At 35.0% G+C, this 22,185-nt stretch overlaps 1 protein-coding gene across 1 annotated transcript; it reads left to right on the forward strand.

Annotated features, from left to right (window-relative positions):
• Positions 1 to 780: 780 nt before the first annotated feature.
• Positions 781 to 21,974, forward strand: Smp_039820 (autophagin-1 (C54 family)). Its single transcript, XM_018790103.1, has 10 exons — positions 781 to 830; positions 885 to 965; positions 4,616 to 4,789; positions 5,996 to 6,094; positions 7,574 to 7,646; positions 8,450 to 8,529; positions 14,498 to 14,741; positions 16,653 to 16,926; positions 18,401 to 19,004; positions 20,887 to 21,974. The coding sequence occupies exons 1-10, from the start codon at positions 812 to 814 to the stop codon at positions 20,907 to 20,909; spliced, it is 1,671 nt and encodes a 556-aa protein (XP_018655480.1). The 5' UTR covers positions 781 to 811; the 3' UTR covers positions 20,910 to 21,974.
• The last annotated feature ends 211 nt before the right edge of the window (positions 21,975 to 22,185 follow it).

Raw genomic sequence — 22,185 nt, forward strand, 5'->3', positions numbered from 1 at the left:
CTAACTCTAGTAGGCCCCCAATCATTTCGACATAGAACATCAACGTAGATGATCCTACAACGTTATGGTCACTTCGCCAAATATTAAAATGCTTTGGTGAGATGTTCCAAATTTTATGTATGTAAGGCCACACTTAGAGTACTGTATCCGAGCAGCCAGTCTATGTCTTATAAGAGAACTAACTCAATTCAACCTGTTCGGCGTGTGGGGACGGAATAAGTGAAGGGTCTGAAGACGAGTGCATAAAACTCCTAAACCTTTTCCTCTTATCGTATGGAAGAATGCGAGCTGACCTTATATCGTCATCACGTATCTTAAATTATGATTTGGGTGTTAATTTGTCCTATGCTTTTGCTCCCTCCAGCACTAATCTTCTTTGAGGCCATATCAAGAAGGTTCAAAAACCGAGATCCAATAAACTCAGAGTAAAGTTCCGTTTTTTCTCATCGAGTGGTCATAACTGGAACGTCTTACGCGAACAACCTTAGCCATTGAAAAATAAACTGTAAGTGTGAACACAGCTTCATCAACCTAATATTTTAATTATTAAAGATTGGCTGAAGACTGAAGACTTTAACAACCCGGTAAAAGACAAATTATCATCACCATTGTTAAAACATTTTGTGAAGAAACTGGTCCTTCGTGTAAATGATTGCCGTAAATTATAACAAAGGCCAAAAGGTTCACAGCATTCATTGCCGATGACAATCAATGAACATGTTGAATACTTCCAAATATGCAGCGGTTATAATTACTGGTTCGCTACTGAAACAGGGATGTGAAAATGTTCGACTTGGTTTATTAATGTATCATGGATTCCCAGTGGGAGGGTTTGTTAAATATTATTTTAGAGCAAATTTCTATAGCACTTTTCAATTATTCAGGTTCAATTCCTGACCATCCTTATCTTCCTAGTGTTTCCAAATCTGTTTACATATTGGGATGTAAATATGACTCTTTAGATGGTAAGTGTGAATATACTAAGTATCCTTCATTATTTGTGCTTGAAATCATTCTTTCGGTTTCTGGTTACACTTCATTCTTGGGTTCAAAAGCACTACTGTACCCAAAAACCAAGTTTATATTTAAAGCACAAAAACATGGGACTCAAATTCAGATTCATAGAAAAATACTTTAGCGGTATCTCGAAATAACTTCAATGCGGGTCTGCTTACCAACCTTTCCATTCAGTTGTTAATCCTAATCAGAAGACTCGTGTCGAAGTTGTTTTGATGTACCTCACAAGTATTTCTCAGTGATCTTGCTTCTATGTCAGTTACTTATGTTTTCTATGTGTCATTAATTTTAATTACGAAGTAGCTAGTCCCCATTCTATAACCCTCCAGAGATACGAGTGGCTTATTGGTAAATGTTACTGTCTACAAAATAGTCTCATTCTTTAGTCCAAGAACTTGGACAACATAGCTATAAACCTTTGGCATAGTTGCGAAGCTGTGACCATCGAGTTTCAAATAATGCCTTAAATAATTACTCCTTCCTTCGGATACTATCACTAAATTTCCCTCGCAAGTGTGGTTTATTATCCCTCAACGGTCACCCATAAATTAGTCTCACTAATCTTTAGCCTTTCAAATGTTACACCTTGGATAATAACTGGATATAGTAAGTCAATCGGAAGGCCGTACTTAAGTGTTTTAAGTAGTCAGAGATCGTGAAACTAGTTGAATGTTTCCGTTTTCGCCTTTCAGTCTGTTCTATTTCTGGAACTGCATAAGTCGAGGCACTAAATGCTTTTTTTTCATGGTTTCAAGTAAATTTCAGTTCTAGAAATTGAAAAAATGGGTTATTGTGCCAAGTTATTTGGTAAATAATACTTTTTTAGCTATACTAGTTTATTCCCACAGCTGTTTTCATTTAGTATCCGTACTTTTAGTTGATCTGAGTCTTACTAGTATTCCTTTTGGCTTGATCCAAATATACCGAAACTAATCTTTGCTTGTTGATGTGAATAAAAGCTCTGAAATCATTTGGAATTTTCCGTCCAAGTACCTGGTCAATAAGTTTATTTACTTCCATAAAGTCAGTGACTTTATGAACTGATGTCATTTCTTGTTTTGGTCTCCCATGACTTTCCCCTAGCCTTCTACGTCTAGTCAACGTCGCTCGTCGAGGCTGGCTGTAGTTGGGGTGGAGTTAGGTAGGATTTCCCAATCTTACCATTTTTTCCCAACTTTGTGATCGACGATAATCTGGAAACAGCCCTGTTGGATATATATATATATATAGTAGTGGTGTGGATCAGTTGCCCGGAGGAATTTTCGACCTTGAGTATACAGACGATATTGTCTTACTGTACGATGATGCGTAAGCTATGCAAGTCTCACTTAACTAATTGGCAGTCAGTGTCCCCAGGTATGGCCTGTGCTGTGCACCTTTCAGTTACTGAATCTTATTACCCCTCTTGGAATATGAGCTGGATCTTTTAGCTACGAAGTATTTTTACAAGACTGGGAGGGACTTGTCCTTGCACTCACTCTTTCTGGTAAGCCGGCAGTAGTTGAGAAGTTCGTGTATGTGGTTGGTTGTCTGAGTGCTGATAGTGTCGTGAGTGATGAGACCCGCCTACTTATAATAACAGCCAGAGTGGCTTATGCCAATCTGGGCCAACGTAATGCCTGGGTGTAAAAGGTCAGGTTTATAATTCCTCGGTGATAGTAGTTCCCTCTATCATTGTGAAACCTGGCTTATCCGAACTGAGGATATTAAGCAACTCCGTGTTCAGTCAATATTGTCTCTAAAGCATTTCTGACATTCTGTGGCAACATTATGTTGGTAATGGTTTTGGCAATATGTGTTTGTTGAAAGTGGTAATAACTGAATTGGTGCCACCACCTTGAAACATTGGCTTCTATATCTCGGACATGTGTTACAAATACTATTCCAGTGGCCGCTGCACCATGCATTAATTACCGACAGACTAGCTGGAAAAGCAGAGAGGTGGTTAGTCTGTGACAGGTTCCTGAAGTATGGAAAAAGCTGTATAAGACTGGTGCCTGTAAGTTCATTACGACTCCCTGGTTGTGTTTAACTAACTGACTGAACCTTGCTCAGGTCGTCCCCAAATGCCCTGGTACGGCAGAGGGTGGGGAAAGTCAGCTCACTCTCTCGATATATTCCCACATGGCCACGCATATACTACCACTATTAGGGAAGTCCTACTCACTGCCTTCTCGTGGCATTCCCGTTGTTTACGAAATTGAGAGGACGAAAAGCGAATGTCCGGCGCTTTAACAGGGTTGGTGGACATGGAGGATCCACCTTATTTATTTATTTATTTATTTATTTAAACACATAAATATTGGTACAAGGAAGCATCAGATAAATATGCGCCTCACAAATCTCATTCGATTTGTGTGAGGGCTGTCTCTTCAGTAAGATTTGAGATGAAAAACAAGTACCAACAGACTGCAAAGAAGGATTTCTGATCAAAATACCAAAGAAAGGCGATCTCACCAAGTGTGATAACTACAGCGGCATCAGTCCCATGGTAGCCGGTGACCAACAACAGGTTCATACGCCATTTGTTCCTTCAGGATACTGGAGCCCATGTGCACCATTGGTTTGGAATTAGGGTTTTCCAACTCCCCTAGGTGGATCCTCCACATCCACCAACCCTGTTAAAGCGCCGTACATTCGCTTTTCGTCCTCTCACTTTTGTGAACAACACCCCCGCCACGAGAAGGCAGTGAGTAGGACTTCCCTGGCAGAGGCTATATATTCGCGTGGCCATATGAGAGCATTTCGAGAGGGAGAGCAGACTCTCCCCACTCTCGGCCGTACCAGGGCATTCGGGGGCAAGGAGGATCCACCTGGGGGAGTTGGAAAACTCTGATTCCAAACCAATAGTGCATATGGGCTCCAGATCCTGAAGGAACAAATGGCATATGAACCAATCGTTGGTCACCGGCTACCATGGTACTGCATCTTCTAACGTTACTCTACTGCCTTGTAGGCCAGACTTTTAGGTTGAAGGCTCTGGGTGTGGCCTCCTAAGAAACCACCTACTTCAGTCTGGCACAGGGGCAGTATCACAACCTACACATAAATCAAGTGACTTGTGTGGCGCGTATGTATTCGGTGCTTCTTTATATCAATATTTATATGTTCAAATAAATAAATGTTCAGGTCCAAGAGATGACTTGAGATGCTATCAAACATGACTCAGAATGGAAGCTATTGACGGTCTTGGTGTAGTTTTCCTTTACATTCTTCATAAAATTGTGCGGAACTTCTCTAACTGGAAGGAATTTTCTTAGCCATATTTTTTCAAACGAATTTGTCTCTCATTATAATGTATTCTTTCACTTATTTCTATTCGTTTATTTACTTGACTATACTCCCCTTCTCTCCCTTCACGATCACATATTTGTGTGATGTTTATTTGTTTTGGCGCCCATTTGTACCAATATTTGTTTAGATAAATGTGATTCGTAGGACTAATTCTTGAGCGTCTAAATATGGAAAACATGTAGGGGGTTGGTTAACTTCATATACATATTTTACTACACAGTTTTATCTTTCACAGTGAACCGCTTTTCCCTCGTAGCTGTATTACTGTTTGTTTTTGTTTACACTTTCCTATTTGCTGTTTCAGATAGGGAGGAAATTGCACGTCACCTAAACTCTCGACTATGGATGACTTACCGAAAGGGTTTCTCCCCGATTGGCAGTCGAAATGGTCCTAAATCAGATGCTGGATGGGGTTGTATGCATCGCTGTGGACAAATGATTCTTGCTGAAGCCATGTTAAGATTTCACCTCGGACGATGTCTGTTTATATATATATATATATATATATATATATATATATATAATTTTTTTTATTAAATTTACTCCTCATTATATCATTGCCATATACAATAAGTTCAAAGTCCAGTTAATACACTCATCATGAAATCTGATTGTACTAAGTCTGACCATCAAAAAGGATAATAAGTTACTTTAGTACATTTCTAAATAGAGCTATACAAACTATCTGACCCTTAAAGATAGATTTTGGATATTGAGTCAAACCATAACTTGATCTATGTACAATAGTTGTCGCAATCATCATCATTAAGGTTTGAATATTTAATAAGCTGCCTATAGATCGTTCGTACTTCAATAGGAATAAAATTTAAATTATGGATTTCCGACCAAATGAATTCAAACAAATAACATATAAAAGATAGAAATGAATTGATTTCATTTCTTTCAAATATACAAGAATTCTAAAATTGTAATGTTGAACTTTATCATCTGAATGGTTGTTAAAATCTAGGAGATAATCACTCTGTATATATTCAAATCTACACTATATATATATATATATATATATATATATATATGATTCAGATGTTTCACAAAGTTTATTGAATAGCACTACGACTAATAAAAAATAATGTTGAAATATAGTAATTTATGTACTCAGAAGATGAAACCATTTCCTAGTCAATAACACCTGTCAGTTAGGTGGATTTTGATTAACACAACGTGACCTCATTTGGAGGATTTTAATTAGACCACTATCACTGAGTTGAGTTGTTCTCATGTCGTCAAATAAATCTCTACCTGTGTCAAAGAATTGTACTTACGTGGATTATTTTGATCAAAATCAAACGAATGGGATATACAACCAAAATAAAGAAGTAAACAATGACAGGTTTAGGGTCAACAATAATCAATCAACATCGAGGTCTACAGAACTATGTGTAGAAAAATTCGAACACTTCACTTCTACCTGAAGTTTGTGCTGATGATGTCGTTCAGAATAACGATGAAAGCTCCACAACCGAACCATCCAGCTCAGAGAACAAAACTCCATCAAAAATGTACCTACATTATTATTTTTCTTACTGATTGAGCGCAATAGAAACATTAAAATCAAGGTTTCTCTTACTAATCAATATTCATTATCACATCTAAAACTTGTATATAATACGATTCCTCTATTTTAACAAAATAGCCCACTAATTATTTCATCACCACCTTTCAGCGTGGAAATGGAGTCCTGAACAAGAAAGCCCGGAATATTATCGTCTTCTACAAATGTTTCAAGATCGACGGTCTGCGCTTTATTCAATTCAGACTATAAGTAAATATAATACTTTTTCGTATTTTGTGAAATCGTGATGTACCATTTATTTGTTTAACGTATTTGTTGCCAGTATTTGTAAAACAACTAAAACTTTACCAACTGCAGAATATAAATCACGTTACTTAAGTACATAAATTTTAAATAAGCTCTCTTTATGAACACAATCGGTCGGGTTATAGCTTATGATGAATTTTCATTCAAACCACTAACCTAAAGTGGTATTCGTTGGAGTCCCCCACTTTCCCTCTTTCTACTCAATTTTGTCATAGATGTTCTCCTACTAGGAGGTTCGCTTATCGACTTAGGAGTCTCACCAGCTCTGCTGGAATAGTCTTTTGACAACATTTCTGCACGGATTCAGGAAGGTCTCCTGGTTCTCGTAAACTTACATAATATGTAGCGTGGGCAAAATATCAGTCTTCTAACCTAAGCGGGAGTATACCGCATGTAAATCCATTCTCTACTACTATGCGGCTGCAAAATATGGTCCATGAAGATAGAAGACATGGGTTACCGACAGAATTTTGAGTATAGGTGTCTTCGAAGCAACGGTTGTCTATCATGAAACGGCTAAGCGAATAGTGTTGGAGTTAAGCAAGTATGGTAAATCAATTAGCGAGGTTATCGACTGAGACGGTTAGAATATGTTTTACGTATCTCCAACCATCCTGCGCATCGATGGGTATTGCTGGTTGGTATAGAAGTCATTTGGAAAAAACCAGAGACGCCCCAATCAAGATGTAGCAACGGTCCATAAAGTTATTGTCCGTTGGTAGGTGGAGACTACATGGTTGAAGTCGGAACGATAACTGCAATCAGTGGCTGGAGATGTTAAATGACATGCCTCAGAGTCGGCTACAATAACGCAGATGCATCGACATTTTCCTCCACATTCTGAGCTCCACTGTTCCTTTATACATATTTTTTTCATTGTGACTTCCCGAACCTCATTTTCAATGATTAGTCGTTCCCAGTATCGTCACTACGTTACTTCAACTTTGCTATTCCCCTTGTTTTTTTTATCTGTCCGTGTTGATATGGTTTGGTAATGTGAACGAACGCACGATTATGTCAGGTTTCACGTTAATTATGACTGAGTAATCATATTTAGATTTATCTAGTATTCTGAAAGCTACGCTATCTAGTCGTCTAAACCGACTATCTTTGACGTTTCTAGACTTAATTTAAGTCGATTCTTCAGAGTAAATAAACAAATAACCGAAATTAAATTCAAGTCTTAAACTTGTGTTAGGATATTATAAATATATCCTTATTTCATTATTATCATCCTACCTAGTCTTTAATTTATTTAGAATTACCAAGTCAACCTTTGTTAATGATGCTTACTTATCGTCTAGATCGTGTTTTTTTCCAATTTCTAAGACACAATCACCGAAAACATAAGACAAACTGCTCTTCATGATAAATATATGACATAAATGTCTATCTGCTTCTTTTTATTTGCTTTGCTATTAGCCCTCACAGGTGTATCACTTGGTAAATCTATTGGAAGTTGGTTCGGTCCAAATACTGTTGCACAAGTACTCAAGTAAGTACATACCTTGTTTTTTAAACGTTTAAATGTGAGATGCTTGTAATCAGAAACTGGTCTTAAAGGTAGTTTTGCTCCATAACCTAAAACACTAGAAAGCACTGGATCATCTATTTCTCACTAGTGTAGAACTCCTTAGCAAGAATCCATCGACAACTTCACTAAGGATTGAACCCTAAAGACCTTCTAGAGCGGGACAATGGTTATATCAATTTTAGGTCACTGAGTTAATACTCATAGATTCATATTCCAAAATTCAGTATAGGGCGAGATCGTCCTAATAATCTTTTTCTCACTACCAACTAATTTTGAGAATTCCCAAGATTGTAGTTAGTGAGTCATGATCGGCTGAGTCCAGTCATATAGTATAGGTGTTATGCATATCAATTATTGCATTGAACAACGGCCGTACATCACCCCAAGCTGAATGAAGTTAAATCGTCCTATTATTGAATCGCAGTTCATTAATCTAAAGGTTACGCCCACGGTCTGAAAGCCTTGAGTTCTATCGCTGGTTGTGTGATGATTGTTCACTACTAACATGTCACTTAGTAGGACTAAACAACTATCTAGTGTTCTCTGAATTTCTAGCTTCTGTTAGTCCGTGGCGTAAGGGAATTTCTACAAACTCCTTGCACCACAACAAAATAGATTCACTTAATAGTTATCATAGCAGTAATAGAGTTAACCAATATTCAAAATGATAAATTCATTAGATGTTCATTGATCTTCGGATATCATCACATGTCCATAGTTCATGGTTTGTGTAGATTCAAAACCTGATCTTTTTTGTTTTCTAGAAAACTATCTGTCTATGACCGTTGGACAAATTTATTTATTCATATTTCTGTGGAAGATGGGATTATTATTGACGAAATCAGTAGGTTATATTTCAGTACCTTTCTCCTTGAATCGTGCATTATTATTAATAATATTATTATTAGTAGTAATAGTAGTCGTAGTATTGTATTTAAGTACAAAATTACAAATTCTCTTGGTAAGCTATGAGAACCATACACTGAATATTTCATTTGCAAAATTCCATTATTTGTCCCTCACATTCTGCATCTTTCTTCTAAGTTACAATTCCTTTATATTTCCGTTTCCGTTTTTTTTCAATTTGACCTTCATAGCCTTCATCTGCAATGTATTCCTCTTTTGTTTGGTGTTACATACTACTTATACCAACAGACATAAGTAATATACACCACAGTAGTAGTGTTAGTGATTAAGATTCCCAGAGAGTGACTTAAACATTAGGAGGCCTAGTTTCTAGCTACTAATATTAAGTTTGTTGTCTGATGATCATGATGTGCTTAGTCTAAACTGTCCTGCTGAATTCTTTTTTTCATGGTGCTAGTACTTTGAAGCCTTCATTGTAACTTCTAGATAACATCGTTAATACAAACAGGTCGTCAGTTTATGTATGGAAAAATTCGAACCGATCACTTCTACCTGGAATTTCTTCTAAATATGTTCTCCTTTAGAATAACAAAAACATGATTAAATCGATTAGCTTTACGGAATGGATAAACGTCCCTTAAATTATCCATCTGAGCTACAAATTTTCACTATCTCTGAATCATATGCTGAATTAGAGGAAATAAAAACATTTTTACTCTCCCACTCCACACACAGACACACATGCACTCGCCGACACCACTTTAACTATCAACCAAAACTTAATATTGTACCGTAATACTAATAACTTTTCAATAACAAGAACAAACAAAACACTCACATTCAATCAACTAATCTTATGTTTAAATATACAAGACTAATGACTAAAAATTATTGAAGCTTCTTATACGCAATAGTATTGACTGTTGATCGGTTGATCACATATTTTTAAAACAAATTATTGTCGATCAAATATGGACAATTGAATAGAAATTAAATACGATATATTTAGCATTTCTTTGATTGCACCACCTCTGAATTGTAAGCAAATAAATATGGATTTCTTATTTTCTGTTTGTATTTCTCTTATTCTAACCTTTAGGATCATATATTTGTTTATAGACTCATCAACGTATCCGTTTTCCCTAGTAGTATTATACAAAGTGTTTAGCTCTTCTTCAACGATATCAGAAAGACCGCATATGATAATATACACTAATTATAAAACCACAATACACCATATATAAAAAATTAAAATATGTACACAACTAGATCATTTATAGTACAACATTGAATGATTACTGCATCATTGATTAGCGTTAATTTTCTTTATCTGAATTGTAAAACATCCAATGATTTAAATGAAAGTTCACAATCATAGGGTAATAAAAAAAACAACTATTAACTCAAATGAATCAATAAATCTAAATCAAAAGTAATATTAGAACAATCGCTCTTAGAATAGTTTTAGACAATCTTACTTTCTTCAATTATTCTCTCATATATAGTTAAGATCATGAGTCAATTGAAGCTAGACCACCATGGAAAACCTAGAAGCACTGGACGACCGTTTCGTCCTATTGTGTGACTCCTGAGCAGTGCGCATCCACGGCCTCGCCTCGTGAGATTCGAACCCAGAACCTACCAGTCTCGCGCCAGAGCACTGAACCGGCATCCAACGGTGTTAATATCTAACTTCAACCAATCCACGAAATTGAGCAACCATTCACCAATGTCTTCAGTGAGTTGATATCTCCCAACAGACCTGGTTGAACTCCACTGGTTACTGCTTATCATATCTAACAAAAACCAATAGCTCTTTTCTGTACTATTCAATTGTAAACGCTGGATTTATTAGTTTATATTTTTTCCATTATATCAAAAATATCAAATTCGCTTCATTCTGTTATAACTTGTGGCTGAGTGGATGCCTTGTTAATGTATGACGTGATAAGACCATTAACCAGAGAGCAGCGAATTATCGATTGGAACAGTGACACACGAAAACCGTACGAGCAGTCTAGAGCGCTTATCGATCCTGCTTCTGTCTAGCTTAGCCAGTTAAGTCCAGAACACCAATAACAGCCTCTGCGGTATGAATCATTGTATTTCAAGCATACTGAGTTTATACACCAAACAGACTGACTATGTAGCAATAAAATAGAAAATAACTTTTGTACAAGATTCAGCCAAATGTGGCTGTGAATGTGGGAGGTAGCAATTAATAGACTAGGTATAACTCAGGAATGGTAAATCGTATAATACTCTATAGGTCAAAATAAAGCCTATAATAAGAAGAACATGAATATGAATAGTTTAGTTATTTAGCAATTATACGATAAAAAATATATGCATAATATTGGTCCATAAGTGGATCCCAAAGTTACCATTCACTACTGTTATTGGGACATAACACATTCATACCTCTCTTCACACATACATTGTATTTCAAAAGTTTTTAACATCGGTAATTATACCAGAAATACATTAGTATTTGTAGATTGAGATGAATTCATATTATTCCTACTGGTTTTTGTTAACCATATATGCGTTTAATTCAATTTGAAATGGTTTAAATTATCCCGTTTTTTTATATTTTTGACTGAAATCTTGAAAACAAGGTCAATAATAAGATCTAAAAACTCACCTCTAAATTAGTTATTCATATAACCCTATTTTCGTATTTATAGTTAAAAAGTTGTTCTGCGTTTTTTTAAAGGTTCTAGCGAATACTGACCAGTAAATAAGCCAACTGGATTACTGAACATGTCTTTTTATTAAATATGCCCACCTTCCGTTTTTTTAATTTCTTTCATCATACACAGGCTATGGAGAATTTTGATTGTAATCATGAGCCGATCTAAGTTAGACTACCATTGAAAAGCGGGAAGCACCGAACGGCCGCTTTTTCCTAGTACGGAATTCCCCAGCATTGCTCATCCACGACCCTGTACATGAGGATTAAACCCAGGACCTTAGATCTTGCGCGTAAACGCCGTCCAGCCCTTTCAGATTTTGAATGGTAGTCTAACTTAGATCACTTCAAGATTTCAATGAAATTTGACAATCTCCACAACCTCATACTGACATATTTAGTTTACTTATTTATTTATTCGAACACATAAATATTGGTACAAGGAGCACCGAATACATATGCGCCACACAAGTCACTTGATTTATGTGTGGGTTGTGATACTGCCCCTGCGCCCAGACCGAAGCAGGTGGTTTCTTAGGAGGCCACACCCAGAGCCTTCAACCTAAAAGTCTGGCCTACAAGGCAGTAGAGTAACGTTAGAAGATGCAGTACCATGGTAGCCGGTGACCAACGATTGGTTCATATGCCATTTGTTCCTTCAGGATCTGGAGCCCATATGCACTATTGGTTTGGAATCAGAGTTTTCCAACTCCCCCAGGTGGATCCTCCATGTCCACCAACCCTGTTAAAGCGCCGGACATTCGCTTTTCGTCCTCTCAATTTCGTAAACAACGGGAATGCCACGAGAAGGCAGTGAGTAGGACTTCCCTAATAGTGGTAGTATATGCGTGGCCATGTGGGAATATATCGAGAGAGTGAGCTGACTTTCCCCACCCTCTGCCGTACCAGGGCATTCGGGGGCCAAATTGTTGTTATTGCATGTTAGTTCATTCTTAAAAGGATAATCTCAATAAAATGTTCCTAATATTTTTTTCCCAATGGTCTTTACTGTTACCTGACTGGTTGCCGTCATTCTTATTTTGCTAGTGTTGTTGCACCCCAACGTCACTAGGAGTCACTATATAAACCAAGTTATTCTATCGCAATTTTGGACTTCTATTTGGAATATTGAGCAACTATCTTTCCTTTCTGTCTATTTGCTATCAACCTATGAGTTATTAGCACCAGAATGTTTGTCGTTTGTCAGTTACCTTTATATCGAGTCTGCCATAAAACCTATTTGTATCAAAATAATCTTGATTGTTCGTTTATAGTAATTACTGTGAATCCCCAACTGGAAACCCAATTAGTAATCGTTTTACAAAAAGTTGACACATTTTCACATGTTTTTTTTAGAATAATCCTTATAAAATCCAAACAGACAAAATTAAAACTTACCACTTCATACATGTCGATGATACGTTCATTATCTGTGATGATATGGATGACACTTCTCAGTTGCTTAGTCACTTCAACAACTATCATCCAAACGTAATGTTTACAATGGAATGTGAAAGAGATAGCCGATTCGCTTTTTTAGAACATAGTGTAAGACGGAAAAACTATGGGACTCTTGAGAAAAGTATGTATATGGAAGAAATGTGGACGGGTGATATTTAAACAACAATAGCTTTTACCCTACCAGTTACAAAAGATTTCTTGTCAAAATACTCTTCAATAGAGCTAGAATGTTATGTTCAAACAATGAATTGAATGAAGAATTGGCCATGCTAGAAAAGCACTTAATTAAAACATTTCCAAGGAAATTTATTGCAAAATATAGACAAGAACATCGTGAAGATGATAAACAGCCAACCGTCTAAGAAAACCTGTCTTCATCTTTCTTCCGTTCAAAGGAAACGAGATTTCAGGAACAATCGATGTGAGTTTCAAGGTGGCACTGAAAAGAATTTTTCCTGCCGCTCAATTAGCTTCACTATACAACACCAAGTGTTCGTTATACCATTCAAAGTAGATCAACACCCTCCTGGCGTCATCTTTAATTGCATCTATGACTTTGCCGTACCTGCGATAGCAAGTAAATTGAAAGGCCAGAGAGAAGGTCCTCTAAAAGGTTTTCTGAACACATTCCTAGAAAACTATGTCTAAAAGTGAGTAAAGGGTTTGCAAGTGCAATTCCCTGAGACCTTTTGGATAGTAGATATAAAGCGAATTCAAATAATCCAATCAAAGTAACTAGCAGATAAAAAAACGTCAATCTTACTGCGTTTTGCAGAGGCAATCTCTATGATACATTTCCGAGCCAACCTATATATACAGAAGGAAAGCGTGACGATGATTGAATGTCTATCAAATAACCCTCATCAATTTTTCAGCCCTTTTTTCATCTGATATTTATCTCTTGCATAATCTTATGGATGCCCAGATATTTATCTTATCATTTTCAGCGATTATCCAATCACTTACTAATTTCACTATCTTTTGCATAACCTCTTTTATCCTGATTACAATTACTTGTAATTATAACACCTGTTCTACTCTGTATTGCTATATCAAGTAGAATAATGAATTGATTTTATCTTGCATGCCCTTGTTTTTCCTTCTCTGTCCCTTAAAGCTCAATTTATTATCATTTTCAGTGTAATTCGGTTTGGGCACCCAGGCAATATCCAAGCCCTCACACTAATCGAATCATATACGTGGTGCATGTCTATTTGGTGCCCCCTTGTACCAATGTTTATGTGTTTAAATAAATAAATTCGTAGTATGCTTCACGTGCATTCAAATACTATTCTTTTCTAAAATATTGTAGTGTCTAGTACCATGTCAAGCCCACACGGGTTATTCCAGCTTCCGGATGGACCAATTTATTCATTCTTCTTGAGTCACATTTTGACCTTTTGAATTATTCGCTTATCAACGTTGACTGTTTTTATATGAGTATATGTGTGTGATTTGCTTACCCTGCCCATCACATGTCTGTAGCTTATTTCTGTCTGATTATAAATACCGAGTTACACCCAATCAAATCGAGTTGACTCACTCACCTTCGCTTCGCTCTCCCTCTTCTTATTCTGAATATCTGCCTGGATAAACGAGTGTTTGAAATGAATTCATCAAGCTCAACTTGTATTTGATTTCTTATTACCGCCGTCACACAAACGGGGTTAACTTAGGTGACATACTGAGTTAAATGGAAGATTTACGTTCATAGCATCTTCGTATGATCAAAGCACAGTCAGATGCCAGGTCACAAAAGTATAATTCTTTTCTTTTTTTTCCTGATAATTAGAATCTTTATGCTGTCAACATCGACCTCATTTCAATTTCACTAATAATTCTAATGAAAATGATAATCAATCCGAATCGATAAAACCTAGTGCTGATGAAAGTAAAGATGATCCCGCAGAAGAATCAGACTCATCAACATCTTCATACAGTTGTCCATTTGCTCAATCTGTTACTGATGTAAATCAAAGTTGTGATTGGAACAGTGAAGCTCTTAGTATGCGTAATTATGATTCAGAAATAATTGAGTAAGTTTCATGTTTGTCAGTAAACTGCAAAGTTCAGTTTGTTTATTATGTTTGTGTTCTCTTTTTCAATAGATTATAACCGTACAGCCTCCGTATAGAAAATATAGTGTATATTCTTTCTACTTTAAGAAAAACTTTCTGTTTTCCTGCAAAGTGTATATTAGTCAATAAGTTACTCATAATCAGCATATTCTAGTTAGCGTTTTTTAGCTATGTTATTTTCTATGGGGTGGGGTCACTGACCCCATGCCAAACCCTCCCCCTTTACTCGGGTTAGGATCAGCAGTAATCCTAAGAAAGTTACTGGAGGGGTTATAATTAACGTATAACTTGGTATAAATGTGTGACACGACGAGTTATACACTGCGTAAAACCTGGTACATATTTTTATCGGTTCAAGTTACTTTACCCCATCAGCACAGCTCGATGAAACTGTGAAGATGATTCCCACAGTAGTCAGTCAGCCAGCTACAACGTAGGACCAGGCACATATATGCATCGGCCGAAGGTGCCACACCTCATTAGCACATAATGAACACCAAATTCATAGAATTAGTCACTTCAACGGTAGTAATGTATAAAAGAAAGATTATGTATAAGGATATGGTACAGGAAGAAAAAACTAGTTGGTAGGAAGAAAGATATAAATCAATAATAACAATTTCGAAACTCAAAATCCAAAATAAAATTAATGGTGAATGCGCCTACGCCATTCCAACAGATTTTAATCCAGTATCTCCAACCATTAATTACGACAATCACCTGGACCCTAATCATCAGGTGATCTGAACCTATCAGCTACACATCAATACAGTAAGATAAAATCGACCAGATAAATAACAGGAGTGGAAGTAGTAGTATGTGATGAAATATCAATAATAGTTGATTACATAAGTTAAAAATGAATTCACGCTATGAATCCTGGCCAAATGTAAATCATTCCTTGAATGAGTTTCTTCTATCCAACTAAAGTGAGAGAGAAAAAAGTCAACTAATATACTAACGGTGTTACATGGTTGACGTAATAAGTTAACAGTAACTAATGTTATTTCATCGTGCAACACGAATTTCTATGACTTGTACAGTGTTCCCTATATAAAAACAACCAGTATATTGACCAGTTTATGATTAAATTTATACATCATCTATTTTTCATATAAAAATCACAGCTAAGATAATTAATTATATATTCGTTTTTATGAGATCTATTCCAGGTTTATTAGTAAGAAGTAAACAATCTAGTCATTTCTTCTGGCTCATACTGATATGTATCATGAAGGCATGGTCATATTCCCTTCCAGACTCAAATGTATCTCATTCATTTCCACCTCTAGAAATATTACCATTAAACAAATGATTTTATTTGGAATTGAATTGTTTTAATGAATTCATTACTAGTAAAAATGAGCTTCCTAAACATTCTAAATATAAAATGTTAATATTTAACGGTTAGAAACCCTAGAACTTTCTATTGCCTAACTTCTAATATTTCATACTGATAAAATATTAGTCATGTATATATCGAGAATCCAGCCACGTTTGTCTATACAGCTTTTCAGAAAATTAATTCTGGCATTCGCTATAGAAAGCTTGACAGGAAATTTTGAGAAACCCACTGAGTTTCTTTAGTGTCACTAGATCCTTGCAACCTTTTTTATTCAGTGACACAATGGGTTATTTTAATTATCCGAAAAGTTCCAAGGATTCAGTGACAGTAAAGGAACTCAGTGGGTTTCTCAGTATTTTCTGAAAAGCTCTATAGACAAACGTGGCTGAATTCTCTTTATTTTGATTTAGTGACAATGGGTTATTTTAATTATCATATGTATATCTTAATGAAATAATATTCCAACTGGTTCTTGTTTTGTTTCGTGTATTATTTACGTAACATCGTGTTTCGTAAAATTTTAGTTTACGATCTCAACTTCAATTACCTGTTACCAGAGAAGTGGATGATAGTTGTATAGAAATCGTTTTACCTCCAACTTTCACTAGTTCAGTACTTACTAATACTCAATCAAATGAATCAAATGTATTATCTACATCCAATGTAATTAATTCACATCCTGTTGATGATAATATTCATCAAAATTGTCAAGAAAATCAACTTCCTATGGATCAAACGAATCAATACAATGATAATCAAATTAACAGCACTACTATTGCCTCTCCTGTCGTTGCTTCTGTACATGTTAAATCCTCACCTTCATCAACAAATTCACCTTCATCAACAAATTCACCTTCATCAAATTGGAGGCCATTATTATTATTCGTTCCTCTTCGACTTGGATTACATAATCCTAATCCATGTTATTTCAATGCAATCAAAGTATGAGAAATAGAATCTTCTTTTTGTATTTTCACTAATTCAATATTATATACTCTTCAACATATTTTGTCGACACTAGTGGGATAATTGTTTTGATTTACTAATAAATGGAATTTAAAACAATCAAGTACAATCAACATATTTATGAAGGACACTATGAGTTCAACACACAAATACAAACATCATTTTTAAGGACCAATAGTACTTTTTATTCTAGACAAACTAAAATTGGTGAAACCAGATTCCAATTAAGGTTAAGTATCAGCTGTCAAAAGATAACTGTCCATCTTCAATCGGGTTCAGTCCACCTAGTCTCACTATTTGATCATCCAGGTTCATAAAAAGGTTGCATTTAGATAACTACAGATAGTAATCAACTTTAATACATAGTCACTAAAATCCTTTAGTCCATAGTCATTTAAACCCAAACTGGAACTGTGTTATAGCATACTCGAGAAAACTAAATATGATTGTCAGTTCACCACCTCAAACATACCTATGGATGGATAAAAAAAATTATAATTAACATAAATGTATTGTTATATTTTCTAGACTATTATGCGAATTTACAATTTTATTATCCTGTATATTTCTTTTTATGATCTGATACTCATCAAATAATTTAATTAAAGTTGTCATTATGAAATAACTTATCAAGTTCAATATTGTTCTACCAACCCTACTGATCGTTAAAATCAGCTATATTGAAATAATCGAGCGCCTTCCCTGTTTACTATAGACAGAACTGTTCAAGTATTATTTTGATACAATGGTCCAATCAGAAATCGCCAAACGTATAAACTCATTTGATTGGCCAGTGGATGGCTTTATTTTGCAAGGGACAAGATGTAAACTACTAAATGGCTTAATTGTCTGATATATATATATATATATATCTTTATTCGGTTAGCCAAATAAACTTCCTCACTCTTCATTCTCTCTCGTGTGTGTGTGTGTGCAGGTTTGAGTATGAGAAGATTGCGTAACGGTATCAGATCTCGGAGACGGCGCGTTATAACATATTAAACTTTTATTCATGATGTTTGAAGGTTTACCTGACATAGAGAAGAGCCAATAATATCAGCTATTAGTTGTGTGATTTTGAACACTTTCTTTGTATGAGATGTACACAGGGTTAAGTTTACAAATAGATATTTATCTTATATATAAAAATATGATTTTCCTATTGTTTATTGACATTTATCATCTACCGTTTATATATTGAAACGAAGCAGTTTCACATTGACTGTTTATTCATTCATGCATACCAAGTGTTGTCATCTTTACGCTTGCCTAACAATTTTCTTTTTTTCAATAACTTTTTTTCTAGGCTGTATTTCGTTTGCCACATTGTGTCGGAATATTAGGCGGTTCACCATGTCATGCTGTCTGGATTGTAGGTGTTACTGATGATGATGTAATCTGTTTAGATCCACATACTACTCAACCCGCTGGTCGCGGTAATTTAAAACCAGATTATGATCAAACATATCATTGTGATAATCCTATACGTATCCCGCTTAAACGATTAGATCCAAGCATGGTATTAGGTTTCTTATGCTCAACTGAAAAAGAATTTGATGATTTATGTCATAATTTAAAGGAAGAAGTTCTACATCCTTCAGTAGCCAATTCATGGCCTCTAGTAGAAATTCATACAACAAGACCGTCTAACCTACCACCACTTCCTTCATCCAATATTCCAAATGATCTATTAATTTCTGTATATCCTTCAGACCAGGATAATCTTGGTCATGGTGTTAATGAGAATGCAGATAATTCAATTCACAATACTAATAGTAAAGATGATGTAGAACATGAAGGTAAATTAAGTGAAGCAATGGGTGCAGTAAAAGCTCTATGGTCTAAATGTAATCAAGTAGCTGGTGATACCGTTCGTACTTTAGCAAATGTACCACAACGATTTGTAAAAGGTATGTTGCTTTGATAAATACTTTTTATCATTTAAAATAAAAATATTCAACACCTAAAGGTTTATTCAATTAATCAGTCTTGTTACATTCATGCGTTGAAGTTGTCATCATATTTATAGATTAGTGGATAGTACAAACTAGAGACGGATCGCCTTATATTTCTAATCATTAATTTTTGACTCAAATTATTGTTTTCTGTCTTGTCACTCTTAATATTTCTATCCGACTCAACATAGTATTCATTGTGGGCAATAACTAATTAAACACTACATCAAGATAGAGCAGCTCGGTTCTCCTAAATACTTACTATACTACTTAGAAATAATGTATACATGTGTATGATGGGCTACTTTATATATATATATATATATATATATATATATATATATATATATATCATAGTATCACTCAGCTTTCAGTGATAAAGAAATCTAGGTCATTCACATAGTCTACGTTCCTAATTACGTTCACTCAGTTCGGTACTAATAATTATCATATGGTCTATATATCAATCATCACTACGTTTCACTGAAGTCTGTTTGTTAACAGTTGCACGTAGACTGTAAATGTTTTCTCACACAATAATACGTATCATTTGAAACAGATATTGTTATTATCTCGTACAAGCGAATCTAATAACGGTTTTTTACTTATCGAGAAAAATATATAATGTTTATGTTGACAATATGAGACTTGTATCTAACTGATGTCGTTATTGTTGTCATTGTTTTGTATTGTTGTTTACTGGATGAATGTGTTTTGACTGGTATTTTGTTGAATACAATCTGAGATTTTTTCAGTGTTCGGTCGTGCGTTTGTCAGTCAAGGTTCATTTAACCTATATTCGCTGTTAGACAGCATTCCGTATCGTTTCATGTTATCACCTCTCACTTTATGTTTGTATAATGAAACGTACATTTCACTTTGAGTCACATATTGTTCATGTTGTGGATTAGTGATGCTCGAACTAGCTGTCAAAACCTAAAGGTGGAGCGACCTACTGGTTGAATAGAGAGTGCTTTAATCAATAAATCATCGTTTTATGTTTAAGTTTTCAACTTCTATACCATAAATAAAATATGTTCGGATCAGTTTATTAACGCTAGTGACTATTTCATGTGTATAAACAATATAGTATCTCCCTGTTACTGTTATAAATACTACCCTTTGGATTCAAATAGTTCTGTGTAAACGTTAATAAAACCTTACTGTGGTTGTAAACATTATCTGTCTAGGAGAGACAAAGGTGATGGTTGGAGGTGGTCTACAGGATGTTCTGGACCTAGGCTTCGCGCCAACTGGGACTCGTCAGCGAGGTATACCTGTAATGTGATCTTGAGTAGCTGATACTTCCTGACGGATTCCTGTCGACTTCTTCCAACTGCCACCTTTCATCTTAACATAGTTCACTTAATTTCGAGTCACTTAATGCAACTTGACCGATAGAATCCGACCAACACTAAGAAGGTCTTGACATACATAACATTGACCACTACTCAGTAACAAATACATTTTAAACATGATCCTTCCACTTCTAGTCGACACTAGATATCAAGTTGATCAATCATTGTTAGAATATATAAATCGTGTGCGGATTACCTCCATATAACTATTTTATCACAAGTTTTATGGAATAAATTAGTTCTTACTATCACCAGAATCGTGAGCGCTTGTTTCATTGTATTTAGGACTCGTCAGCTGGATATATATTTGCATCCAGGTGTTGATGTTTATACTAAGACTCGAACTCAGTACCCTTCACTTCAAATACCAACATATCCGAACGTCTTGTTACATAGGTTTCTAGATTAATTTTTTTTATTTTAAATCGTACATTACATAACTGAACTGTTTCTTCTTTTCTCTTCTTCTTTGTTAACAGGTCCTGAATATGAAGTTAGTTAATTAAAATGATCGACCTCAGTGTGTTGTTATGTATTATTAATAATTAATTATTATCCAATGTAGTTCTACTGGTTATTTATTTATTTGTTTGTTTTAAATGTCGAGTACACACAGCCAGAATTGATTAACAAGATGGGGAAGACGAAAACAATTATTGAAGATTTATCTGTTCTATAAAATGTTTTCCTTTTCCACACATACACACAAACACAGATACAGAGAGATTGAATGATGATGGCAGTTAATGTCGATACCAGAGACTACAATTATTATTTATATTACTATTGTTTTTTCTTTGTTGTCGCCATTGTTTTGTTTTGTGTTTCTCCTTTTGGATTCCAAATTTCACTTTATATCTTTTGTTAGTTATTGACATAGTTTATATTTTTAAAGAGAAAAATTTAACATTTATCAACTGTGATTGTATGGTGTTGATAGTCTGTTAATCGACTGTAATGTTTACTTATCTTGGTAATAACAATAATTGATATTATTATTATTATTACTGATGTCTACTGTTGTTATGATTAACAGAAGTACTAGTAAGATACAACAATAACAACAACGGTATTCTATGAATTCAACTGTAAATATCTTTCTTTTCGTTTCTATGATGATTCTTCCCTATAAAACTAATGTCATTTAGGTGTGTGTTTATATCTGTCTGTATTTATCAGGATGAATAGTTTCTGTGTTTGAATGATTAAAATTGTTTTTCATAACAAAAATAACAAATATTACTGTCTGTTTTTCAGTCCATTCATACAAGTGCACACAGATACACATAGACAAAGTCCATGCACTCCTTGTTTCACAAATTATCCTCAATAATAATAATCAATGTGATAAATAAGATTTCTATGACAAATACTACTAATATTATTATTCCATATACTACTGATAATTATCATAATTATAATTGTTCCACTTCTATACAGGTGATTAATTTCAATTAAATCAGGTATTATTATCCATTGACGAATTTCTCTGTTATATCTCTTTATTTATTTAAACTATAAAATGATATAATATGATTGTTTCAATAATAATAAAATGGTATATTGCAAATATGAAAACTTCTGTACAATTATTCACAATCGATAAGATTTCATTGAAACTATGAACCGATCTAATTTAGTCAGTCAGCTACAACGTGGGACCAGGCACATTTATGCATTGGTCCAAGTTGCCATACCTCGTTAGCACAACAAGATGAACACCGGATTCATAGAAATAGTTAATTTAGCGGTGGTAGTATATAAAAGATAGGTTGTAT

Source organism: Schistosoma mansoni, chromosome W (genome assembly GCF_000237925.1).
Source record: "Schistosoma mansoni strain Puerto Rico chromosome W, complete genome".
In the NCBI taxonomy this organism is placed as follows: domain Eukaryota; kingdom Metazoa; phylum Platyhelminthes; class Trematoda; order Strigeidida; family Schistosomatidae; genus Schistosoma; species Schistosoma mansoni.

Bases quoted from the DNA above. Each gene is read 5' to 3' on its own strand.
- Smp_039820 (XM_018790103.1), top strand. The intron at 8,530-14,497 runs GTAGGTTATATT...CCTGATAATTAG, and splicing joins GATTATTATTGACGAAATCA to AATCTTTATGCTGTCAACAT. The intron at 19,005-20,886 runs GTATGTTGCTTT...CTTTGTTAACAG, and splicing joins ACCACAACGATTTGTAAAAG to GTCCTGAATATGAAGTTAGT.